At 47.9% G+C, this 25,777-nt stretch overlaps 8 protein-coding genes across 8 annotated transcripts; 4 read left to right on the top strand and 4 right to left on the bottom strand.

The window, feature by feature from the left end:
- Positions 1–3,925: 3,925 nt before the first annotated feature.
- Positions 3,926–6,281, bottom strand: K444DRAFT_521702 (uncharacterized protein; the record flags this gene model as incomplete). The annotated part of the gene is made up of 3 exons (XM_024874146.1): positions 3,926–5,507; positions 5,725–5,922; positions 6,091–6,281. 3 exons carry the CDS (start codon positions 6,279–6,281, stop codon positions 3,926–3,928), a joined length of 1,971 nt encoding a protein of 656 aa, XP_024740893.1.
- A 1,471-nt stretch (positions 6,282–7,752) lies between these two features.
- Positions 7,753–8,242, top strand: K444DRAFT_609308 (uncharacterized protein). The gene has a single exon (XM_024879553.1). The coding sequence runs from the start codon at positions 7,890–7,892 to the stop codon at positions 8,202–8,204; it is 315 nt and encodes a 104-aa protein (XP_024740892.1). The 5' UTR covers positions 7,753–7,889; the 3' UTR covers positions 8,205–8,242.
- Positions 8,243–8,941: 699 nt separating this feature from the next.
- K444DRAFT_609307 (uncharacterized protein) lies at positions 8,942–9,231 on the top strand. The gene has a single exon (XM_024879552.1). It carries the CDS (start codon positions 8,950–8,952, stop codon positions 9,127–9,129), a length of 180 nt encoding a protein of 59 aa, XP_024740891.1. The 5' UTR covers positions 8,942–8,949; the 3' UTR covers positions 9,130–9,231.
- Positions 9,232–9,738: 507 nt separating this feature from the next.
- Positions 9,739–12,951, bottom strand: K444DRAFT_609305 (uncharacterized protein). Its single transcript, XM_024879551.1, has one exon. It carries the CDS (start codon positions 12,564–12,566, stop codon positions 9,885–9,887), a length of 2,682 nt encoding a protein of 893 aa, XP_024740890.1. The 5' UTR covers positions 12,567–12,951; the 3' UTR covers positions 9,739–9,884.
- A 1,402-nt stretch (positions 12,952–14,353) lies between these two features.
- On the top strand, positions 14,354–19,087 carry K444DRAFT_641095 (ATP-binding cassette transporter; the record flags this gene model as incomplete). Its single annotated transcript, XM_024884573.1, has 15 exons — positions 14,354–14,625; positions 14,716–14,929; positions 14,986–15,265; positions 15,317–15,550; positions 15,598–16,307; positions 16,358–16,520; positions 16,570–16,812; positions 16,864–17,062; positions 17,110–17,181; positions 17,230–17,280; positions 17,335–17,399; positions 17,450–17,634; positions 17,683–18,113; positions 18,166–18,246; positions 18,304–19,087. 15 exons carry the CDS (start codon positions 14,354–14,356, stop codon positions 19,085–19,087), a joined length of 3,984 nt encoding a protein of 1,327 aa, XP_024740889.1.
- Positions 19,088–19,813: 726 nt separating this feature from the next.
- Positions 19,814–20,152, bottom strand: K444DRAFT_626222 (uncharacterized protein; the record flags this gene model as incomplete). Its single annotated transcript, XM_024882621.1, has 1 exon — positions 19,814–20,152. One exon carries the CDS (start codon positions 20,150–20,152, stop codon positions 19,814–19,816), a length of 339 nt encoding a protein of 112 aa, XP_024740888.1.
- Positions 20,153–22,496: 2,344 nt separating this feature from the next.
- On the top strand, positions 22,497–23,135 carry K444DRAFT_626221 (uncharacterized protein; the record flags this gene model as incomplete). Its single annotated transcript, XM_024882620.1, has 1 exon — positions 22,497–23,135. One exon carries the CDS (start codon positions 22,497–22,499, stop codon positions 23,133–23,135), a length of 639 nt encoding a protein of 212 aa, XP_024740887.1.
- A 1,983-nt stretch (positions 23,136–25,118) lies between these two features.
- Positions 25,119–25,572, bottom strand: K444DRAFT_626220 (uncharacterized protein; the record flags this gene model as incomplete). The annotated part of the gene is made up of 2 exons (XM_024882619.1): positions 25,119–25,509; positions 25,562–25,572. 2 exons carry the CDS (start codon positions 25,570–25,572, stop codon positions 25,119–25,121), a joined length of 402 nt encoding a protein of 133 aa, XP_024740886.1.
- Between the last annotated feature and the right edge of the window lie 205 nt (positions 25,573–25,777).

Raw genomic sequence — 25,777 nt, 5'->3', positions numbered from 1 at the left:
GCAACAGCGATGCCGGAATTTCATTGGCTGGCGGAAGCCGATCGGACGATTTGCATGCAGCATCAACGCCCTCGAGCCTCTGCGGAGCAACATTCGCATTCGCGCGGTGTTTCGAAATGTTGAAAAAAGGTTTGTGGAAGTTGAAGGGTCGTTGGTGGAAGCCACAAAGTTTGAAGTTCTCCATTGGGCGGTAGGCAGGGTTGACAATTTGACATGGTCACATGAAGTTGAATTTTCAGCATTCCATTTTAAAGTTCTCTCAATTCTATTAAAAGAACAAGGTTTCGAAGGGCGAGGTCTAATAACAATATTACGGAGCCTGATACATGGATCTCCATTCTCCTCATCACCTTCCTCGTGGCTGGCTGGGGAATGATGAGTCACGTGTTAACCCCCCTGTTCCTCCTTCCCCAATTCATTTGCTTCTCAATATCGAGGTAATAAATATCGGCCGCGAACTTGCATAGACCCTCAAGTTACTGAATTGATTTTTTCTATAAATAACCAAGAAGTCAGACTGCAGCAAGGGTGTGATCTTTCCAATGTATGCCGGTGGTCAGCAGGCTATTCTCATCAATTCATGGCGGCATTATCTTCAAACCCTTTTCTCATATTTCTTTATAACTATAATAAAGTTTCAAATCTCCAACATCAGAGCATTCACCGCCTGTTGTCTCTGTCTCATTTTCCTCCATTCTCTGACTTTGTGGCCGACTAACAACAACCAACGTCGTACAGCGATGCGACATACTTCGCTACCTTGTCAAAAAATCTATCCTGGCAAAATTCCAAGCATTCTTGCCTCCCCCGCACACATAGTCTAAAAGTCTAAGCCAGCTTTGAAGACTGGACTTGTTTTTGCAATATGTCAATATTAGCCTTTTGAGGTTTACATGCTGGGCATCGTGGCAATTATCTTCGGCGAAGAGATTGTGCAGAGTAGGAAAGCAGGTATGCCAAATCCTTCTCTACTTTTATACTTGAAATTCAACTGGCACAAGTATCACAAATTACCTAAGTGACTTTCTTTGCCATTCACTATCTTAGAAATCCAAGACCACTATGGTGTAAATTTATTGCCAGCTTCAATTTACCCTTGAAAAGCAAAGTACTTTGAATGGTGCCTGCCATTTACCCTATATTCAGGGAGTTTTCCTCGCCTAACAACTCTTGTAGCCAGAGCACAAGAATTACGTAAAGCGTAAAGTGTTCCTCCTAGTTTAAGATAGAAGGAGCCATCATTACCTGCAAGTCTTGCTGGCCCTTATGCGCTTCCACCTCTGATACTCCTTGATCTTTCAAGCAATACTGGGGTCTGCTACATGTGAAAAGTTCCAGGCTCCATATAGCAGAGATACGAGAAGCGGTTTATGTATCTACCATGTACCTAACTGTTGTTGTCACGCCGTGCCTTCGTCCGTCCCCTTCTCTAAACATTTCAACAGGCAAGGATTCATGACAGCGCTACTATCCGTTCCGCTGCGGCCAGGGACGACTTTCGCGAAAAGTCAAGAACATCACAAAACCTCATATTGCTAATCCATTTCACCTGGCTAAATACTTATAAGAATTAATGAAAACTTTATTTTTAACTATCTCAAAAGGGTGCTTTAGGAATCCTAAAGAGGAATTAAGCTTTATTTATTTTCGTGGTAAATTATTTCAAATTAAACTGATGAGAAAATTCGCTTTATGAAAGTCGTCCCTGGCCGCAGCGGAACGGATAGTCGGTCCGACCCAGAACAATAAAACAGCGGCCCTATTTTCACCCATAACAACTTTTAAATCACAACCCGAATTAACTAATAATTAATTATAGAATTATAGAATAGAAGCATAAAAACAGTAGCTTGTAACCGCCACGCCAATTAATGCAAATTCTTGATAGAATTGGTTTCCTTGAATACTTCAAGGTCCTGGGAGCGTTGATCTCAATCGAGACCCTGAATTTTCCAAACGCTGGCGTTCTATGATCCCTTACATCTTGCACCCATTTCCCCAAAGCCCAGAAGCCTCAGAGACAGTCGCTCTGTTGCGGTCTTGTGCGTCATCTCATTCTACACAAAAGTTTAGAGCAATGAAAATACGCTGCAAAAAACACCCAAGTGACTCTACCTTTGTAACCAATATTTAAAGCCACCTCCCTTTCCCTTTATTCTCTCGATATAGAAGCCAAATACTATTATCCACCAATGCGGGGTGTGCTTGCATGGAGATGCTAACGAGTAACTCATAAACCACACGTTCTTCTTCATACCTAGAAATCAGACAGTTCCGGTACTGAACTGTCAATGCCTGTACGATATGGTGAGAGTGAGGACTGTCCCGGGATGAACTTTCGTTGCCACATCGTACTCCTTGTCTTAAGAGCGGACGACTGAATATAAAAGAATGGACGGTCTCAAGGTACCCGCATTATCAAGGATAATGACCATCCGTTTCTTTAGACGACTTTCGTTGTCAGGTCGCGGGCCTTGCCGCAAGATCCGACATCCAAATGTTCCACAACTCCTATAGCAATGAAGCACACTTGGCTTGATAAAGAGATATTACTCTCTCCATTGTGAGCATAGCAGAGAAGAAAGAGAGGGTAAGACGTGCGGCTACTATGTATCTTGCTGGTGTCGAGGGTATAATGTAGCCAAGGTAAACGAAGATGGCGTATCGGTGTGGATCTGTTCCGCGAGCATCTTTTATCATGTGAGGGAGGCGTGGGCGTCTGAAATAGAGGCTTGAATGCGTAGCTGAACAGAGTAGGAAATGTGTGGATTTACTTTTTGACCTCCGCAAGAGCCTTTCTTGCAGATACCTGACAGGAAAATGAGGAGTCAAAACCCTTCATTAGCACTTAAGGACTCCTGAGTGAACGTCTCACAAGTGAACATTCTTTTTGAGCTCACATACACAAGGACAGAAAAAATAAACTGTCAATCGACTCGGAGATCATGTCTGGCTTCTCTAAATTGACCTTAATTACTTTGGAGAGCACTAGCAGCTCCTGCTTGCTGGCCGCTTGGCTAAAGAATTAGAGAATCCCTACCACCTTCCATCAAAATCAAACCCATCCTTCACATCTGGTTTTAGCAGCTCTAGCTTTGCTTACATGCGATGAGTCATGGCAAGTGATAATAAACATCAACGCACTTCAAACAAAAACATATCTTTGACAACAACAAGCCACCTCCTGGCCACCTCTCCCGTGCCAAATCTGAGCACGAGGCAAGATATTTAAAGGTATTGCATCCCACTTGCACAACAAAAGGAAAGCTGGAAGAATAAGGAGGACTCGCTCCTAAGAGGTTCCCTAGTTCTTGACTTTTCTTACCTCGGGCTTCTTGCTGGAGAAAGAGAAGGGAGCGAGTGGGGTTACACATACCCCTCTAAAAGATCCAAACCACTTTGATAATGCAAAGTAGAAGAAGCCTTGGTGAATGTACGGACGGAGCATTCAAATGTAATGTACAAGAAACTTCAGTAGTCAATGCTGCAGAATTTCATTCGTCATCTATTGCACTTGCAATCCCCGTCCTCTCCCTGTTCCCCTCGCAAATCCACATACAACAGACTATGGGCTTCAATATAAAATCCATGATATCATTCATCACCACTCAACGCCATAAAAACGCCTGGTATCATCATATCATATCTAAGCCGCTATGAACTCCTCTCCCTTTCGTATCCGCTTGCTTACATAGAGACAAGCAAACGATCTTGATCCTTAATGCTCCTCCATCTCATCCACCACTCTAACTCCATGAAGATCCAACGGATTAATCTAACAGAAAAAGATGCTGCTATTTCGTAGCGAGAAGAGAACCCCTCTTCAACCGCCTCTCCCTCCAATTATTGCCCACGTTACGTTTCCGTTAACATTCCTCCTCCCCCGCTGTGCTCGAGCGTATAGACAAACGAATCTACCTCCAGCTTACCCCGTAACCCGCCTAACCCACAAACCCGTCGGCTCATAAACAGCCTCCTTATCCCTCCGCTTCCATGCCCTATGCAGTCTAAGTCCAATATCATGCTCCTCCCTCCTTACATCCGCCTCCTCCGTCTTCAGCCTCTCAATCTTCATCTTCTCCATCTCCCTCTTCCGTCTTACTTCGTCCGTAACCACCAAACTATCCGTCGGCATGAGCTCCGTCATTTGTCTTATGCTTTTAGTGATGTTACCTCTCCGATGCGCGAGGTCGTCGAGCTGCGCTTGAAGCGAGGTGACCAGATCGTGGGATTGAGCTTCGTCGGGTGTCATGGGGAGGGTCTTGGCAATGTTTGAGGAGCGTTTGTTGGTATTTGGTGGGGACATTGAGATGAAGACTGGCGAGGAAGGAGGGATTGCTTTTCGAGAGACATTTTGTTTTTGGGATTCGACGACTTTAGGGCGCTTGCGGTCGAGGATTGAGGAAGCCTGTTGGGCGGTGGAGGAAAAGGAGGAGTAGTTCTGTGGCGGAGTCGGCATTGGTGGACGATCAAATGTGTCCGTTGAGGGCCTTGGTGAGTCGTGTGCTTCGGAAGGGGCGTATGTTGTTACGCTGAAGCGGGATGGTGGCTGTTGGTATGGTTCTGACGAATCATTTGATGGAATAGAGACCTCGTTGTACTTGTAATTATCTCGAAATTGTTGCTCGTACGAGTCGGTGGATTCTTGCTTGGTGTGTTGTCGAGTGACCTCTGTTGGCCCGGGTACTTGCTTGCGTGCTAAAGTCTTGGTTGCTTGTGATTGATTCACGGCGACAGGATCCGGTGTGATGGTTATTGGAGAATTGGTGACGCGTGGAGAATTTCGACCGGAGTTTGTAAGAACAGTGCGAATGGTGGGGTCGACGTGTTCAGTGGTGTTTGGTGATGCAGGGCTCGTTTCACCATCTCCAGATCGGATGACCGAAACAGGGGTACTCGACCCAGATTGAGGCGAAGCAAGGTCTGATCCAGCTCGTTTGCTGCTTTTTCTAGGGATGTTGAGTGGTGGAATATTGAATTGATCAGCCACTGGGGATACTATCGCTGCACGGCCAGTCCGAGTTGCTCCCTGCCATTCTGGCTTCTCAACTGGTGCTGTGGTGTTGCTTTTTAACCTTCGAACCCGGTCTCCGAAAGAGGTATGTGCTTTTGGTCCCGAGCTGACATTGGTGTCATTTCCCAGAGGAATGCCAGTTTCCTTGTGGACTGGTCGAAGTGCTGTGAATTGACCTGGCTTCACGGACTGTGGCTTCCCCTTTTCGCTGGTTGTGATTTCTCCCGAATAAGGATCCCATCTGGGGTCAACAGCTTGTCTTCCTCGTCCTTGCGGGCCATCATCAACCTCATTCCGAGTCACCAAGTTTGCCGCAGCGGCCGCTACCTGGTTGCGTCGCTTCTCTCTCCTCAGAACTGGAATGTTGCTGGACGGGCCCTTCGAACTAGACCCTGGCCTCCCATCCTGCCTGCTCGGGGGCTTATTCTGACTAAAGTTTGGTCGGTTCACATCTGGCATCTCGTCTATTGGAGAAACAGGTTCAAACTGGCTACTGTTTGTTATTAGCTTGTCTCTTGTATACAAACTGAGGAGCAGACATGAGAAGGTAAAGGGGAAATCCTGGGTGGTTGTGGCTCAGGACTCTGGGGTCCACATATGGAATGGCTTTCTCAGGAAGGCCACTGAAGTCAACCTGAGGGCTTGCTTCGGGGGATTGTATAGCATCTCCATCGCGTGCTCTCGGTATATCCTCAAAAGAATCGACATACCTCTTCTTCATAGAACCATCAAACTCGGGCGAACTTGGGGGGGACACCTCTTCTTCTGGGTACGGGTTTTGCCGGGATGTGTACTGGTTTCGTGAAAATCGGGTCGTTATAGCGTTAGGGGAGGGTTGTGAATAGATTGACGAAGTAGGTCTGAACTTCGAATCGCGATGTTCTGGGGGAGGGGGCGGCTGTTCTTGACTGTTCTCGTGTTAGCTGGGGTTCCTTCAATCTTCTGGAAGCCATCCCGCGCGAGGTCTGCGGATATGGTGCAGCACGAACTGAACGTCTGATGCTTCAAGTCCGTTTACCCCGAGCTGCCCCAAATTATACGGAATTGCTCAATGAAATGAAATGGCGAGGACTTACAACGGGAGATGAGGAAGTTCTCTGGGGGGCATATCATCGCGAGAAGGCCTCGGAGGTGGTCTGCCCTTGCCGGGAGGTGATTGCACTCGATTGATTCCCAACCCCGTGGACCCAGAATCCTTCTCGTCGTAGGATCTATGAACAGGAGATGTCGGTTGGCGGCCCTTAGGGTTGTTGAGTCTTTTCCACATTATGCCGATTTCTCCCTCTGCTGTCAACCCCTCAAGTGTGTGATCTTCGCCAGGATCGGGTGGGAGGGTGACTGCTTCGAATGCGTGTCGCGCGCGTACTGTAATTCTGGGTAGTTTGTAGAGGGTCGAGCGCGCATGTATTCCGGTGGACGGACGTACGATGTCGGAGCGCTGGCCCGGTGGTATCTTGTAGTCAGATCGTGATCGTAGGTGGTAAATCGTGGGTTGAAGGTGGATAGACGCCGTGCAAGCAGGAGAGATATACGCGCGGGCGATGATGTGAAGATAAACAGGCGCATATATCTGTGTTGTTCAACGGAGAAAGGGTTCGAAGGACGCGGTCACAAAAATGGCCAGCCGGTTTTGTGATTGTTCCCAGCCCGGTAAATAATTCGACCGCGAAGCCTCAATGATGTAACCGATGGCTGCAACTGCAAAAATTCCGTAGCCAGCAGAACAGTGACACTTCACAGAATGGCCATAATTCACCTGCGTAGAAGAAAGGCAGACTCGATCGAAGGTCAGAATGTCTTTTGGATCGACGACCACCAACGATTTTGTTTCTCCCGTGCTGTGGAGGCGCGAATGAAGGAGCTTTGTTTCGCGTTTCAAATCGACTCTAGCTCTAGGGGTCATTCAGCGCTCTTACTGGACCCAGAATAGGCACAAATCCTCTTCAGACGAGTTTAATATAAATAGATTAAACCTCGTGATGTTATATAACGGGGCCCAACATAAGACAAATCTGATACTCGTCCTTCATACTGAAAGTAAAAAAGGTGGTGAGGTCTGATCATGAGAAGGAGTTAGTGCCATTCCCCACGCTGGAGACCCCCGATGTACCGCTTTGGGCTTGGCTGGAAGCCTATCGTCCCGCATGGGCTCAGGGATCTGAGAGTTGCTTGTGCCTGGACCGAGGTCTGAGCCGTCTGATGCGATTAGCCCAAGAGTGGTGCTGGGACTTCATGCGTTGTTCGGACCGTTCAAGGAGCTCTCTCGGCGCAATTGTGCTGGACAGGAGTAATAAGTGGTAAATATTGAGCTCACGGCAGCAAACGGGGGGACGGGAAACCTCGGGAGGAGTCCTGCCACGTGATTTTCCCCTGACCGGGGCGGGATTTGTGAGGGTACTTCCCGTCGTCACTCATTTCGGGCCATGAGGAGTTGAAAGATGGTCTGAAAATATTCTCTCGTCTCTTTCATAAATATTCCGAGGAACTCCAGCCCGTCTAGTGTTGACAGTCAAGTGACAAAATTCAGTGTTCATAGATCGCACTTCTACTTCAGGTGCAGAGAGAGGTAGTCATACTTCTCCACCTCCCGCCCTTCCCACATCTTTTCCTGTACCCAGACATTCAACGAACCTTCTGAAGCTCTCTCTTTATCCAGAGATCGATCCGTGTTTCAATTCACAAATCTTTAGAATGAATCAAGATCGGTCACGTGAAGTGAAGAGTGCCTTGTGACGCAAGGCATTGTGGCTTTGCCCAGTCTTTTTTATTCAACCACGATATTCTACGGACTTCAGTTCTATGCCATCTTCTTACGCAGACCGTTCATCTGGGACTACCAGCCCTTGTCTCGGCTCGATGATTGAGAATAACAAATATGGCTGCTGAGGAGGTCGAGCGTCGCAAAAGATACCAACATCAACCGCTCAAGCACCAGAGCTCAATCCGTCTTGCTCGTCTGCTGCCTGGAACCTTCAACACCCCAGTTTCCATCCAACTGATAGAGGTATCTCTTGAAAATCCTCCGCCGTACAAAGCCCTGTCCTACGTCTGGGGCTCACCTGTGGGTAACATTCCAGTGAGCTGTCATGGCCAAGAGCACTTGATCACCGAAAACTGCGTCACAGCCCTTCGAAGAATACGCAGTAAAGTCAGGAAATGTATTCTGTGGATTGATTCCATCTGCTCATAAGTCGATCGATACGAAAGGAAATACCACAGGAACTTGAGGTTGGGACTTCTGTTTTCTGAGGGGTTTCGTTTTGCGCTAGTCAACCACCCAAATCTCACAACACCTAAATTTTAATTTATCGTAACAACGCAACGACACGAAAGGAGAAATCCAAATTGATATTCGTAATCTACGACCATTTTAAAGTACCTCTAGAAGTTTTTAGAATTTTCTAAAGAGTTTGAAAAATCTCAAATTTTTGGTGTTGCGACAGGGAAAAAGTGGGAAGGGGGTTAGGGGGGTTGAGTGATTTGGGTGAATCCTTTATGTAATCATTCCAGTTCGTTTACCAGATTCACCAGATTCGCCAGGTTAGTAAAAACGCACTGTTGCCTACAGTAAAGTTCGAAATCGGCTTCAATTCGGAACACTCAATGATTTTATTTTTGACCCACATTTAAATACACGGGTACCCTAAGAGCTAGCTCAATTTCACACCCCTTCATTCGCTTACTTCATTGTTCTAGATGTCAGGTGGGCTTCTGCTTGAGGATTTGACGATGTCGGCCGATAAGCTGCCGACTTATATTCGGCTGACCGAAGGGCTTTTTGCTTTGTGACAATAGCTCCTCATCCACTCCCAAAATCCTTTAGGTAATATCTCACTATACTGAGAATACAAAAACTCAGCTCTATTACGGCACACTCCTTGTTATATACCCGCTCCGGTTAACAATTTCGTTCTACTATCGTTCCTTCAGATACAATGGATCAACTCCTAATAGAGATCTTACTAGCTGTGGCCAAATATATCGACACGGAATATTTGTACAATTTTCGGCTTGTGAGCAAAGCCTTTGCAGCTAGAGGAGAAGTACTTATAGTATTACATCTCCATCTCGTCTTCTATCAAAGCAGCTTTAATAATTTGCTCCGCATCCCCTAGCACCAACGGTTTTGCTATTATGTTACAAGGATCACGTATGAACCGGTTATGCTTGATGCACCGAAAGACCGTGCAAGCTGGGAAGACCAAGCTAGAAGCCCCTATTTATATCAGGACGAGATCGATAAAGCTTGGAATTTTTACCGAAATATGTACTGTACTAGTACACACAGAATCTGAAGAATAGCAGCTTGGATTTTTCTTTCATTGTATCGGCAATATCCGGAATTCCCAACCTAAATGAGATTATTCTTTTTGATCCTTTTGGGCTTCCCTCTGATAAGTCCGAATCTCTTCAAGAAAAGGCTCTCCTTCCGATCGATTCGAATCAAGGAAAAGAAGGAATAGATGTGCCGACACAATTCGATCACTGCAGAGTCTTTTTCTTTGCTGTGGTTGCAGCAAATACGAAGTTGGAGAAGCAGCTTGGATGAGGAGATACAGCTTAGAGGAGTGCATGTCCATGAGCAGAATTAAAATTAAAATCATAAATTAATAGATTCTAGAGAGAGCGTGGAGATAATGTGCTTGCGTTGGGGGGGGGGGGGGGGGGGGTACTAAGGCCATTAGCGGGCTAGTTAATAAAACGCGCAAGTAAAAAGTAATTTTCTGAGATTCTGTTGGAGTAGATAAAGCCTGCTTGGTTCTGCGAAAGATTGATCCTGGAGGATCACTAGCCACAGGAGAATGACTTCATCTGGTGGGCGGGCTGAAGCTGCAGCAGGATTGAACTAGCCACACTGTTCCTATCTTCTTCAATGGAGCACATATTTGCTCACCTCTCTTTTCCCATCCTTCCACTGGTCAACCGCCTTCCCACGCATATACCCATGAATATATACATCGCCGACAAACCGATACTCACCACGAGTTCCTTCTAGACGAAGGAGAACTGGAGTGGAGCAGCCCAAAGGCACGACGACGATATCACCAGGCAACATGAAGCCAGAGCCCATTCCGATCCGCTTCTCCTCTGTGATACAGAAGCAACGTCCCATCATCCTATCGCCGAAGTGTTTCTGGAGAAATTGCCTGCGAGCTTCAGGCCTGATATCCACCATCTTGTCGACGTAGTCTCGCAATTTTTGATTGAGCGGCATATGAGGCAGTCGCTCGCGGAGCAAGGAAGCAAATACGTGGTAACAGATAGTTAGCCACTGGTCGGACCTATCCCATGCCTGAGGTACCTGGTCTAGACTTATCGTCCTGCAAAAATCCTTCTGTACCTTGAGGCTGTATTCCTCTGTTTTGTTGTCGAGACTCGCCAGAAGCAAGGCCATCCAGTGCAGAAATGCCATGAGGTAGTCGGCTAATGTGCAGAGGGTGCCTACGGAAATGCCGTTAATGCTGATGGTATCGAGGTAAATCGCAGAAATTTCAAGCTTATTTAGACGTTCATCGAGAAATCTGCAATTGGCCTTGGTTGTGCCTGCAGCTGAGAAATTATATTTGTGGCCCATGGCTGCTGTTTGAGGGATATGTGACCAATCCGGAACGTATGAGGGTAGATTGGCCGAGCCTGTATAAACTGGGAAATGAATGGCATCACAGATGACATCTAGGCGCTCGGTCGTCTTGAGGAGATAGTCGACGACTTCCGTATATACATCCTTGACCGAAAGGCTATAGTTAGCACGAAATTCCTTGCGCGTCTCCTCTGGCAAAACACCAATAATCCCATATAGCTTATCCTTTGCATCTGAGGCAAGTTTCCTTCGACAGGCACGTAATACTTCGAGCAGGGATCCTTCCCCGAGCCCCATGTATAATCCGAGATCCGGAAGGCTGCCGGGCCCTTGGTAGACTAAAACCTGCGAGTAACTGAACTGATTCGGCGAGATTGTGTGGCGTCTCGAATCTCTTCGGCCTACAGGGAAGTAATAATCTAAGTCAGCTCTGTGTCGACTAAAAGCATCAGAGGCGCGTTGGTACACCGCCCACTGAAGTTTGGTGGACCCGCAGTGTACTGTGATAGATCTGGCATTAAAGATTTCCTGAACAACCCACAGTCTTCTCCAATAGTCCCTCTCAAACAGTGAGACTACGGCGGCTAGGTCCAGTTTTCCAACTCGGGATATTAAGCGGGAAACCTTTTCTGGGGAATCGGCTTGGTCTGCCACGGCGCGGAGTAAGTCTATTGCCAAAGCGCTGTCGTCTGCTTCTGGGCCCAGCCAAATGGCTACCGACTCGGCTGTCGAGTATATGTCGGTCATTAGCCGGACTTGCTGGCTACGTTCGTCTCTATTATGTTGATCTATACAGAGAGCGTCTACCCACACTAGTACAGACTCGACCTTTTGACGAAGTGCCTCTAAAGCACCATAGAGGCTGACGCCGACGGGAATAAGGGAACCTTCCAGCTCAATTTTCCGTGTGTTTCCCGCATCTCCCCAGGCATAAGAAATAGCCACGTATCGAGGGGGCTTTTCAAGAGAAGCGTGGATTATCTCACACTTGATCATGGTTTTTCTTTCCGGGAAAACCCTAACCAGTCTAATTTCCAAGTCTTGAAGAGCCCTGTACTGATATCCCTGGTCGCCCAGCACTCCAGGAGATGAAGCAAGCGATGACCTAAATGTTGAATTGGGCGGCGTTATAGAGGCCGTAGGGGTCGCGGCCCTAGGACCCGGGGTTCTTTCGCTCTTCCAACGCTTCAATCCCTGTGGCCGATCACCTCCAGACGAGGAGTAGTCAACTCCATCTGGAGGGGACAAATATCCAGTATCAACCGTCGGATACAGCGATTGCGGAGTACGAGGACGCGTATCACGATCGTCGAAGGAGCGTCTGCGAGGGTCGTGTAGGGGAGGGGAAGGACTTTGAGGAGGATTCAATGGGACCCGTTGGTAGTCGGAAACCCCGCGGATCGTTGGGAGGGTGTTGTTGCTGAAACTACGTGGGTCTTTGCGCTGCCCTTCGGGGCGCCGATTGAGCGGAGGTGACGGAACTCGGAACGCGTAAGTGCGACGGGCGGGAGGTGGCGATTCGGAGGACACCCTTCGTCGGATTGTAGGAGGTGATGGGACTCTTTTATCAGAAAAGCGATGACCGCCAGGCGACCCTGGGGAGGACCGGATTATAGGAGGTAATGGAACTCGGAACTCGTAGCCGCCATGGTGAGGCCTTAAACCTTCGAAGGACACCCTTTGTCGGACTGTAGGAGGTGACGGGACTCGTTGCTCCCGGGAAACGCGAGGAACGCGACCCCTTTGCCTTGATGGAGGAGGTGACGGGACTCGTGGCTCTGCGGAAGGAACCTTGAATGGTCGCTTCGGCCCGGGAGCGAAAGGATGCGGATGTAAGCCTTCGGAGGACCTCCTTCGCCGGATTGTAGGAGACGGGACTCGAAAAGCTGGTGTGATTTTCGATGACAACCTTCGCTGGATTCGATCAGGAGCTGAGGGGATTCCGAAATTTCTGGGATCCGCATCGTCCATGGCTGTTGGACGTGCGGTGGTATCAACGCAATAACACTCCGCGACTATGCCCAATCTCTTCGACTATGCGAATGCGTTCGTCAACGTGGTCATGGTCGTTAGGATTTAGGCTTGGCTGCGGTGAGCGATGCTGGCGAGGCTGGAACGATTTCTCGAGGGATTTGGTCGACTTCGAAGGAGCGGCTGATGGTGGGGCTCGCAGCCTCCAATGCATGAGGCTGCATCGGAGGCACTGAGGCATGCAGGCCTCTGACGAAACACCTTATCCTATCGGCAAAGCATAAAGCAGATATGCCAGATCTCAGTTCCGCCGAGGCTATGAACGTGTCGCCGTGAGAGATGTGGTAATAGATGTTTGCTCTTTACTTTGGGTTCAAGACGCTGGATGCTGATTACTTCCATATGACTTCTCCGGCAGAAGTTCAATTATCTCCGTGATAGAAGTACGAAGGCCGACGGCATTAAAAATCGTCTAAATTGCTAAGCGAGAGCCTTGAAAATCATTCCCCCCATTCAAAAATTCGCGAAAAACGTCCCTATAATTTTAAAGTCACCAAAATACAAATGAAGGATATTTGAGCTTCTTTTCTATCCTATCAAGCTTGAACTAAAGCATACGGATGTGGTGGCGTTGTGACGCACAATTTTCAAAACTAAGACATTTTGGTGTTCCTTGCACTAGCGAATATGGACGATTTTTAATGCCGTCGGCCTTCGTATCCACGGGCCAACTGCCCATCCCAAAAAATTTGTTTTTTTTAATTATACCTTCATTATAATTCCAAATCCTATTATATATTAATACTTTATAGTATTTTCGATATCCTGACAGCTATTTATTCATTTCAAACTAGTAATGCGGCTAGAATCGCTTATGGTAGTGATTTTGTTATTTTTGCCCCGCTATCAAATCCCTTACTAGAGCCTCGCTAGAGGTAGAACACCAAAATTTTGTGATTTTTTTATTAAAAGTACTAGGGAAATGCTAAAAACTTTCTGAATTACTATACCAAGGTCGCTGATTGCAAATATCTACTTGAAATTTCGGTTTTATGCCGTTGTTGTGGTGAAAAGGGGTGAGCGGTTTGGGGGATGGGCGGTTGGCCCGTGGATACTCCTAAGCGAGCCCCTGAACCTTCCCCAAGTGAGATTTGCCAGCGGCCGCTAGCCTGAATTCTAAACCCCAAGTCACATCACTCACATCGATCGCGTCTTCACCTTCTAGACCAGTTCTCCCCCAATGCAGGGCATCAGCATCGTGGGATTGTCATTTCGTCCTTTTTTGGAAACGTTGTATAAGTCAGGCGACTCAGAGTCAGGATGGCACTTGCCTTTTGAGCAGTCCTCAGTGACGAGTGGCCCGCCTGGCCTGCAATCTACTCGAGCTGCATTTCCGTTAGCTTTTTGTTGCTTTCAGGTATCCGCCTCTGGCAGCTTCATTGGGCCAGTATCAAGGTCAAATATGTCGGCATTTACCATATCAAAGTTGTATGTACTTGCTAGGGAATTGAGAACAGAAGGATGTTACAAGATGTTGACCAGTTCAGACCACGGCATTGGCCTTCCTGGGATTGCAATTGAGCGATCTCATTAGAGCTTCTCTTGAATCTTTAGGCATACTTGACTTGAAGCTGTTGTCAAATACTGTTTCGTCCGTTGCTGCTCTTGCGTTCTGCGTACTCTCTTTCGTGGAACATCGCCGGTCGGCAACCCCGTCCACTTCGTTGGTTCTGTATATTCTTGCTTGTCTTCTGGGACATGGAGTTGAGCTATTGATTCGACCTCCCATGACTAGCCGAGAAATATTGTATCTGTTGATTGCTCATGTTTTTCTGGATCTCGCTGTACTCATTGTTGAGTGCCAGAACAAAACCTCTATCTTGTTGCCCCACTACCAACGACTGACACCAGAGGAGCGAGCAGGTATTCTTGAGCGAACCTTCTTTTGGTGGATCAATCCAATTTTGATGAAAGGGCATCGATCGATTCTCATCGACGCCGATCTGCCTCGCACCGGAGAGGAGCTGTCCTCGAGAAAACTGCATCGTAACATCTTGCGGTCTTAGGATCAAAGGGGTCTGAGAAGTTCCCTCCCTCTCATACTTTTGCGCCTATGACTAATTTTAACCAAAGCTAAACCTGAGCGAAGCACTGATCTACCATACGTGCTCTTGGATTGTTTCAAGCGTCCGGTCTCAGCTGCCATTTTGCCTCGCTTATTCCTGATCACATTCCGTTACTCTCAACCTGTTCTCATCAATATCTCAGTCAGATATATCAGCAATGCTCCGAAGGAGAAAGAGTCAACAGACATTGGTTGCTGGCTTATCGTGGGAGCTCTCGTGGTGTATGTTGGGCTGGCGGTAAGTACTGTGCCCCTCATCGCCGTCGTAGACTCTTCGCTGATCTCCTGTTACAGCTGTCTAAAGCAGCCTATCAACATCAGCTGAATCTACTTCAAGTGATGACCAGAGGAGCACTGATAGGCTTGATATATCAGCGTTCCTTAAATGTCCGAAACACCTCCTATGACGATGGAAACGCTGTGACACTGATGAGCACTGATGTTGACAACGTGCAAGGTGTCGGAGAAATGTTTCATGAAACTTGGGCCCAACTCCTTGAAGTGACCATTGGAACGAGCTTACTGGCAACTCAAATAGGCTGGCTCTGGCCTATTCCCTTGATCATAATCATGTGTGAGTTTCCAGGCCTCTAGTGGAAATTGTATCAAACTGACCCGCCGAGAGTTTGCTCACGCATGAGTCAGTATGTGGCAACTCATTTGAACTGTAAGCAGCGAGACTGGAGTGTTGCAACGCAGAAACGGATATCCATGACGATCTCCATGCTCTCGTCAGCCAAGAGCATTAAAATGCTTGGAATCTCAGAGGCAATACAATCAAAAGTCCAGGACCTCCGGCTTCATGAGATTGCTATGTCGAAGAAACTGAGATGGATGATGGTTGGTTACAATGCAAGTTGTATGTGAGCTTTCAAGGGCCTATTGTATCTGTCTCACATAACTTAGCAAATGCTCTGGGCATATTCACTCCACCTATCACTTTGGTCGTCTTTGCGATCGTTTCCCGGAACCGCGGCGATCAGAAACTCGAGGCTGGGACTGCTTTTACCACAATTTCACTAATGGTTTTTATAACACACCCCGCTAATATGCTCATGACAATTTGGCCTCGAGCCGTGGCATGTATGACTAACTTCGAGCGTATTCAGCGCTATCTCTTGGAGTCACATAGACAAGTGAACAGGTTGGACCTCAAAAAGACTGTGCTAGAAGCACCCACCTCAGACCCCGAGGACGGTACTGCTTGCTGTGCCCTCGTCGCCGACAAAATTTCTGTGCAGTACTCCTCAAGCTTACAACCAATACTTCAAGATATCAATTTCAAGGTCAAAACTGGTTGTTTCTGGATATTTTCGGGAAATGTTGGCTCAGGAAAGACTACACTGGCCCAAGTCATTCTGGGAGAGGTTCCGCCGTCGTCGGGCTCAATGGCAGTCTCTACCCGATGCGTTGGATTCTGCCCCCAAACTCCATGGCTGCCAAGCTCAAGTATCAAAAAAATCATCTGTGAGCATGCTGATTCTGATCTTGAATGGTACAAGACTGTCATTTATGCCTGTGGTCTTGAGAAAGATCTGGATGCGTTTCCGAAACGTGACCAAACACAAATTGGTAGTCGAGGGATTAAACTTTCTGGAGGGCAACGTCAGCGTGTGGTAAGTTAGCAATATCCTCCACAGGTATGAACTCCATTAAAAACTGCCAGGCTCTCGCGCGTGCTGTTTATTCTCGATGTGATATCGTGGTTCTCGGTGACCTTTTCAGCGCTCTTGACGGTGCGACAGAACACCACGTCGTTCAACATCTCTTGAGCCCAACTGGTCTCCTTCAGCAGAGTGGAACTACCGTGATTTTGATGACGAACAACGGTAACTATGCCATATCAAGCTCCGGACTAGTATTCTGACGCTTCAACAGTTCGGCAATATTCTTTGGCCGATCATGTTGTCATTCTCGGAGAGTCGCAAATTCGGCTGCAGGGCGCCCCCGAAGTCGTGCTGTATTCTTCCCGCCAAATACTCAAAACAATCATAGATGATAAAGAAATGAAGACAAGCAGGCAATTTGATGAGCTGGTAGTCAAGCACAGAGCTCAAACTAACTCGACAGAAACTGCTGCTCTCAATTTGACAAGAAGAACTGGTGATTTAGCAGTCTATGGTAATGAACTATTATGAACCCTGTGATTCCCAGGATTCTGACATCTAACAGGTTACTACTTCAAGTCTGTTGGTGTCCTGAACTACATCATCTTGGCCTGCAGCATGGCTTCCTATTCTTTCTTCTTATTGTTTTCGCAGTACTGGGTGAAATGGTGGACCGAATCAGAATCTGATCAGACGTGGTATTATGTTGGAGGATACTTGATCTTTGCTTTCATCTACTGGTCTTCCACCAACGGTACCATGTGGTGAGTTTGTGAAATATCAGATCCGTTCCCATTGACTGAAAGAGCAGGTCCACGATAATCAAGATTGCGCCACATTCAGGGATAGTCCTCCATTACAATTTACTGAAATCCATTATCGGGTCAGTCAATATGAGGAGATCCGTCTGCAGAAACTGACAGGCTACCAGAGCGCCACTATCCTTGTACTCCAAGTCCGAGATTGGCACATTATTGAATAGGTGATGGCCATTAGTTCCCATCTCTTCAAAAGTAGCTGCTCACTGTCATGGCAGATTCAGCCAAGATATTCAGCTCGTCGACAAGAAGTTACCGCCAGCATTGTCAAGTCTCACCACTCGTAAGTTTAGCTCAAGTTCATGGTAGAGGTGTTGCCTAATTTTTCATCAGAGATCTGCAAGCTTTCAATGCAAGCTGCAATGCTGTTTATCGCTCAGAAGCAAATTCTCGTCACCTTGCCGTTCTGTGCCATGGTATTCTACTTCGTTCAGAAAATCTACTTGCGGACATCGAGACAGCTTCGTTTCCTCGAACTGGAATCAAGATCGGCGGTCTATTCAAGCTTCCTAGAAACGGTGTGACCCGACCCCCTTTTCCATGTAGCTTTGTTGAAGATGGCATAGGTTGAAGGTATCACTACCATCCGCGCGTTTGGCTGGCAAAATAAATTCGAATCGAGGAATATTGCCGAGCTGGAAATATCTCAGAGTCCGTTCTATCTCTTAATGTGTCTTCAGCGATGGCTCAACATTGTCCTCGACCTCCTCGTTGCTGGCATTGCAGTTGGTGTTATTTCAATCGCAATTGCGTTTAGAGGCACGATGACAGGAGGGCAGATCGTCGTTGCCCTCAACATGATTCTATTGGTGAACAAAACTCTCCTTACGCTTGTTACGTCTTATACGAATTTGGAGATTTCGCTTGGCGCAATCGCAAGATTGAAAGAGACGATTCAAGAGACCCCACAAGAAGATGGATCGGAAGAGGATTATGCTATTCAGGGTTGGCCCTCAGCCGGTGCCGTGAAAGTAGATGATCTGGAAGTGTCCTATATGTAAGTTTTGATTGATCATAAAGCGGTGTCGTCTGACTGAGGAGCCATACAGTCCGGGCAAGCTCGACCTTTGCGATATGAGCCTCGAAGTCAAAGCAGGTCAAAGGCTCATACTGTGTGGAAGAACAGGGAGGTATGCAAGCCTAAGTATGAGATGATGAGGGTGAAGCTGACATGTCATGGACCCTAGTGGGAAAAGTACCTTTGTCCTTTCCCTCCTTCGACTTCTCGATCCACGCTCTGGCAGCATCACGGCTGACGGGACCAACATCTCAAAAATTGCTCGATCTGTCGTGTGGCAGAAGTGCTTCATATCGGTCCCACAAGATCCCTTCCTCTTACCAGACGCAACACTTCGGTTTAACATGGATCCAAACGAGCACTACCAAGACGAGGAAATCACGGCAGCATTAGAAAAAACTCGGTTAGGGGATCAATTCTCCCAGTGCGGGGTGAATGGACATCATCCTCTCCCCACTGGAGACCGAGTCGAAGACCAAGTCACCACGTCGACCGTTTCACACATCTTAGACTCGCCTCTCTCCTCCCTCCCACAACTCTCAACTGGCGAACAGCAACTCCTCTCCCTCGCTCGCGCGGTGCTTCGTGCCCAACCTCCCTCCTTCCCCAATGCAATCCCATACACCGACCATATCCCGACCCCCGCCATAATCAAACCTATCCTTCTGCTTGACGAAGCTACTTCATCTCTAGATGAGGAAACCGAAGCAATAATTTATGATATTATACAACAGGAGTTTACAGATAAGGGACATACCGATATTGAGATCTCGCATCGACTTGGTGCGTTGAAGAAAGGTTGGAAGAGTGGGAGAGATGTGTTAGTTAGGATGGCTGATGGGAGGGTTACGGAGATAGGGGACTTGAGTGATGTACTTGGCCGGGGCATTGCTGGTGAAGATGCGTCGACGGATTTTGGCGTTGGTGGTTCGGAGACAGTTGATAGGCACTGAAGAGACCGTTCTTTGAGCTACCTCCATAGCTTCGTGTTTGCCCCGCGAGGAAAGAAGATCCTCCGAACCGTGTCCTAAGCTGCTTGACGTGATTGAGGAGGGTGTGTTTTGTCGAAAAGTGTCTCTGAAGCCTTGAAGTGTTGTTGGGGGAGATCCAGGCAGTGCCGGCTGAGCTTCATTAACTGAAAGCATCCTTCTTCAATAGACAAGAAAGGTACAGAGTAATAATTGGAAGGGAATTCATGGGATCACCGCCGACACCAGGTGTAGAAGAAAGTTGCTAAATACTGGAGGAAGGATAACAAGTGAAAAGGTGTAGAAGCGACGATCCAAACTTTGCAAATACCTGCACCGAACTTTTGCGGAAATGTTGGTATAGATGAGGAATGCAGTAGGGGTTGGAAGAACGCTGGTAGGTGTAAAGGCCTAGCAATTGAGGGTCCCGATGCCCTTCAGGCAAGTGCTGATGTGCGCAGTTCAGGGGAGCGCTCAGTGCCGGCAGGCTCTAGCCCAAGGAATAGGACGTGCACACCGAGAATTTCACAACTGCAATGGACCTGCAATCATAGTAACAGGACTATTTCAGAAGACTTTTCAACTATCTAAAAGTGAAGGTGTCTTCTCGGTCGAAGTTTGAGCTTCCGCAACCTTGTCAACATAACATCTCCCCATACTCATACACATCCCATTACTCTCCATCATTCCCGTCTCAGATATTTCACACATCTACAGCTGCTTCTGTTGTCCTGTAGCACCGCCGGCTAACCCACCAGCAGTGCTGCCCAAACCACTCGCCGTATTCCCGACACCTTCAGTCACACCACCAGCAGCATTTCCAACACCTTGAGTTGTCTTCCCCGCGGTATCAGCAACTCCATTCGTAGTCTGACCGACAACATTCCCAAGACCGTCTGTGGTTTGTCCCACAGTCTTTCCTGCACCGTCAACAGTATTGTTTACAGCGCCGCCGACAGATCCCAAGAGACCGCCTTGGCCTTGCTCTTTCTCGCCGCCCGTGAGTGTATTGTCGAGGCTATTTGTGAGGTTTCCTAGTAGGCCGGCCATTGCGATTGATGTGTTTTGAAGTATGAAAGGATCAAATGCTTGCTTTGGTTGGGGAAATTTATAGTTTTCTGGAAGTTAGGTACAGGAGGATTGTTGATTAAAAAGACCCCTAGAAACTTCAGTCAAGATATACCCTTATTACTAACCATTCAATCAAGATTTCGCCGCCCGCAATCAGACTTTTGTTAGTCTTCTGATCGTTGCGTCTCTGGATCAGAGAAGGCTGAGCCTGAAGATCGAGCAATCGGTCAGCCACAGTTGCCTCCGCCTCGAAACTTGATCCCAAGCTGTAATCCTGAGCTGTGAAGTCATATCGACCTCTCATTACGTGGCTGTTCAGCATGGTGGGGTGAGCTGATGTGCTCCAGGGACTGAGGCAGGGTCTAGTGGGTCTGCGGTTTGTAACGGTTGTGGGCTGAGGTCTTGGTTTGAGGGCCAATAAGTTGGCGGGTTGGGGGAGGGAAGGTTCACGCGAGGTGTTGGATCTCCGTCTGACGCTTTTAATTTATGGATATGTGTAGTATAGCACCTTGCAGAGTTCTAGATCTTTGGATCAGCGGAGGGAGTAAAGAAACAGGTTTCGGAGAGGAGGGAGGATGGTTGCGGCGTCATGATTTGGGGGAAGTGTGGCACGTCGACGATCATGGAAGGATTCTGGAAAGGGATGTTTGAGATGTGGCTGGAAACAGGTTTCTTGAGGAGGATTAGTTGTCTGTCTCAGTGGTGTCGGGGAGGGATTGGGCTGTCTATGCTGCAGCAGCTCGGAACTGGTTGCATGGAGTGGTGGGAGACGGGAAGTCAGCCACAGCACCTTTCTGGTACATCAAGACCAAGATTTTGGTTTAAGAATTATTTAGCAAAGAAGAATTCGCTAGTGTCATTTGCTATTACAGGATATAAATTGTCTGTAATTTCGTGGATGCTCGGTGCTTCTGAAGTCTTGTGGGAGTCTTGGCCGTGTGGCGGTGACGTGTGGCCTAAAGGGAATCTCCAATCATGCAAAACTCGGAGGCAAGAAGGCTGCGGTAGCTTTATCCTTCAGACTGTTTTGAAGTTTGTCTTCTGTATTTTGTATTTGTCACGAGATGTCCGGGAGCTGCAGGTGGTTAAGTGACAAGTTGGTTAGTCCTGTGTCCCGTGCTGTTTACACGCGGACAATCCGCCACGCAGAACCCAGAGTGTAAGAACGGTAGCTCTGCTAGTCATTCTCAAAGTTGATACGAGTTACTTCAATAATATCTGATGTGCAAAAAAAAAAAAAGTCGAAGCATCGGTATCCCAAGTTTTAAAAGTTGGGATTTCAAGCTGTGAGTGGAGGAAGCCCAACGATTGCCCCGCTCTGAAGTCAATAAAAAATATCGGTCCCGAGTGTCCCACCATTATCCGATCAGTCAGTGATCCCCATATGTCGCGGCATGGCATTCTTTGATCTTCTCGATTTCTCTTTCATACGGTTGCCTTTGCTGGGATAATAAATCTCAAGTCCCGTCACTGGTCAGAAAGTCCTCGAGAATCAAGTTCACAACTAAGGTGACGACAGATCAAAAATCCTTCTTCGGCAAGCTGTCTCATTTGTGGGATCCTTCTGCATGCAGAAGTTGAGAACTTTGCCATTGGCACGATTTCGATGATCGAGACGGGGGGCTGGGATGTCGACCCGTGTGCCGTTCAAGTGGCTACGTTCGGCCCCACAGACATCACATTTTTTGTTTCAGAATGGGCACGAACTCGCATTTACAGCGGTTTCTTCCCTTTATTTTACTCGGTGTCGGTCGCCTGTCAGGATGATCTTTTGCTCATTCGTCAGAGGTGGGATGCTCTGGCCAAGGACGAGCATGTGGCGAGGTTGGAAAATCGTCTAAATTAGGAAATGATAAGATGGCGCATATTGCCTCATGTTAATTGAAGCCGCGGTGTGGCCTGGTGCTCGGACGTTTCTTGTGGCTGGAGCCTTTCGGGTGATCCCATTACTTATGATCAGCTGTATGACGGGAAGCTAGCAGGAGGACTGAGCGCTACCGCTATTTTGAGCGGGATAAGACAAAGCCTTGCAGGGAATGCTAGCTTTCCGGCAAGTTAGCTTCTGATAAAAGGTTCTCGAAACTTGTTCTGGGAACGCCTAGTCTTCAGGGGGCTCGATTGGAGTTTCGCGTCGAACCGCCTGATACAGCGGCACCCGTCCCGTCCCCGACTGCTTCGTGCAATTGCGGTGACCTCATTCCGAGGCATGTCGTCTTGGCCAAACTTCTTTCTTTTCGCAGCTCGATGAAGCTTTACAGTTCCAGCTGTACGTGTGCGATTATTCTGTGATTACGCTGGTATCAAACGACTTCTGGGATCGAAAATGGATGCGACAACAGAAGAGTTTCCTCCGACAAACCCACCGCTTCCTGACGATTACTCGGATGTAGATTCTGAACAATCCGAAGACGACGCAGTTACAGAACGTAGAAAGTATCAACGTGGAGGCCGAAAACAGAGTACCACAAACCACATCAGAGCGAGCCGAATGCCCCCAATACCAGAACCGGAAATTTCAACAGAACCAAAACACAGAGAGGAGGTCAAGATGGATCAAGAAGAGACACAAGTGAACGGGACATCATGTCCAGAATGTGCCGCGAGGAAACAGAAGGTGGAGGAAAAGCAACCAGAGGAGCAACCGGAGAAGCAACCAACGCCTTTTGAGACGGGGATACGAGCTTTCAATTTGAGGAAAGCTGCTTCTTCGAGTGGACGGCCTGTTGGAGTTCGAACAACCACTTCTGAAGACAAGAAGTCGAAGAAGAAGTCTTCAAAAAAGAAGAAAAAGAAGAAGCAAAAAGCCGAGGTCAAGGAATCCGAGACCGAGGACGAGAGTTCCAGCGAGGAGGAAGAGGAGGAGAAACCGAGACCGATGTCCATAAAACTTGATCTCAACCTTGTGATTGAGATCTTTTTGAAAGCAAAAATCCAAGGCGATGTTACTATTACTTTCTTGTGAGTGTTGTCCGCTTGGTCCGGCAATATGGAATCACTGACACCGGAATTAGGGAGTAATTTTAAGTCTTTCGGGTTGGAACTTCAATTCTTCCGGTTCAAATATTTGGATCATATTGCGACGGCGTATCGAGGGGCTATTTGGGAGATTTGGGATGTTTATTGTGGGATTGCATGGGCATAAGGACAGATGCGAGTTTCAGGTCGACTTTTTGGCTGTCTGTCACTACCTGGGAGACATCAGATTCCTATACACTTTTGCGTATTAACAAGTGAACAGTCCGCATCGAAGCTCCGCATGCCACATTGATCGTGCGCCTTCTTTCAGACTAGAGTATAGTTAGTTCTGAGTCTTGCGACGGATGCAACTCCGCAATTCAGAGGAAAAAGGAATAGAGTTTCGCTACGTCTCCCGCCATATACTGGCCCTACCCCAAGTGCGATTAGCAGGACGCTTGACACTAGTAAAAGCTTGTTTTGTCCTCCCAGACAGAATTTTAAAATCTTCATCTCTTTGCGACCTTCACCAACGGCGTAGATAAGGGATGCGTCTGGACGGCTTATGTGAACTTATCAAAGCTTTCGAGCTGGGCACCCGATATCTCGAGTCTCGGAAATCTCGGAGAGGCCCTCCGCTTAATGCTACAGAAAACCTGCTTGTCACGCATTGATCCGGCCCACAACCCAGCACGAGCCAATATGAGAAGAGTTGTTTGGCTAATGGACTTTCGTTTCCCCCATTTTCAAGAAATGGAAAAGATAAAATTGGCATTTCATGGGTGTTACAAAATGAGTACGGGAGTACCCCTCTTTCCTCTCAGAAACCCTTGTCTTACGCTTACGTAGCCTTGGCTCTGATGCACGTCAGGGATAAAAACTTGGAACTCAGCCGGGCAAAATTTCGGGCTGTCGGCCGTTGATTCAGTTTGTGGGGTATGACCGTGCGACGGGTCAGCCACCCCGCCATAAAATCCCACTAATCAAGAGGAGAGTGTGTCTATCTCGTCTGGCTGGAGTGAGGCCATTCCAAGGCCACTCACTGCCTCGCGCTGCACTTTCACTTCACCCAAATGAGAATTTACGAGTTGGAAGTACTTTACCACCCGAGGGTATGCCGTTTCCGCTGGGACGTCCATCAATGGGATTCCCCGATCTCAACCTGGCGTAGGATGGGAATCTTGCTACGGGTTTTCCTTGGACTCGCAAGGCAATTATAGCCGTGTGCAAATAGATGCATGGCCACTTATCTCGCAGACAGGCGAGCAGATCAGCGCTAGCAAGCCAGTAAGGTTTGTAAGCGAAGACGCGTTTTTTCCAACGTCGACCGCTCGATCCATCCGAAAGGGGGGCATGAAACATCGTCGCTCCACATTCGACGGGATGATCAACTGTTCAAGAACCCACAAGAAGTCTTGCGTTGCGTGTGGGTGGGCTGCAGGCTGTTCGAGACTGCTGCATTGCATCCTCAGTGGGATGCACGCACCACCCACTGTCGGCGTAATGCCCGACAGTTATGACACTTCTAAATGCACGGGTGGCACATGGGCGATTAGATTGAGCCGCGAAACAGCGCAACGAACCTCTCAAGGAGCGATGTGGTCCGGCCAAGGATTGCCTGCAGTTCGTGTTGGGACCCTCGAAGTAGAGGGCGGCAGGCTGAGACATTATGATGATCGTGGCTGCATGCATTCCCGGGGAACACCGTTGCCTGGGCTGATTTTTGTCGACGGCAGACCAAATCATATCCACATGATTTTCACATATTGAGGCAAAATAGTTCTATTCTTCCTTCATGCGCCTTGGGTACATTTAACTAAAGTACATGGATCCCAAAGAAGACACCGCCAAAATCATGTGCCTCAGCACTCATCTACTGACATGTATCAGAAACTGCGCTGTTGATGGGAATTCGTTTCTGTCACTCACAGTAAGCCGATTGTTACATCTCCCTTGACTCTAGCATAAAGGTCCACCTACAAAACAGTTACTACATCAGGCCTATTGTGACGTCTCCCTTGACCCTGGCATATAAATCTACCTCGACTTCAAGATCCAGCTCGATCTTGATTTTCAAACTGCTGTCTCTTTCCTCCTTTGGCTGTGGCCTGTCCTTGATTCTCGACTCGCGGATTGCTCCAGTCCTGCCGCCCATGTTGCCGGTCATGCGTTGGTCCATCGCAGGTACCATCTGTTGCTGTGCGGGCTGTTGCTGCGGTGCTTGGAACTGTTGTGTTTGAGCTTGGTTTTGCCGAGCGCGCTGCATCGTTCGTTGACCCTGCCTGGGAGCGGCCTGTGCGACTTGTTGTTGCTCTGGTTGTTCGTCGGTATCAGATGCGTACTCGTAGTTGTTGTCCTCTTGCAAGACTTGTTGCTTTTCGCTGCTGAACTGTTAGTATGGGCCGTCGGAACTGAGCTCCGGAGTCAACTCACTTATCAGACATGGCGAAGATGTGATTTTGAGATTGTGATCTGTGGAAGTCTTTGAAGTTGGAGGCTGGTAGTTTGTTTAGTTGATAGTGGTTGAATGAAGTTTCAGGAGAAGCGATATTGGGGTATCAAAAGTTTTCAAGAGTTGTTTGGTATCTGCAAAATAAGAATGAAAAGAGGCATACTTATCTGCTCATCGGTACCTATGACGACGAAGGT

This window comes from Hyaloscypha bicolor (genome assembly GCF_002865645.1).
Source record: "Hyaloscypha bicolor E unplaced genomic scaffold K444scaffold_44, whole genome shotgun sequence".
Taxonomy (NCBI): Eukaryota; Fungi; Ascomycota; class Leotiomycetes; order Helotiales; family Hyaloscyphaceae; genus Hyaloscypha; species Hyaloscypha bicolor.
Note: the sequence above shows the minus strand (reverse complement) of the source record. Positions and strands in the feature narration are given on the sequence as shown.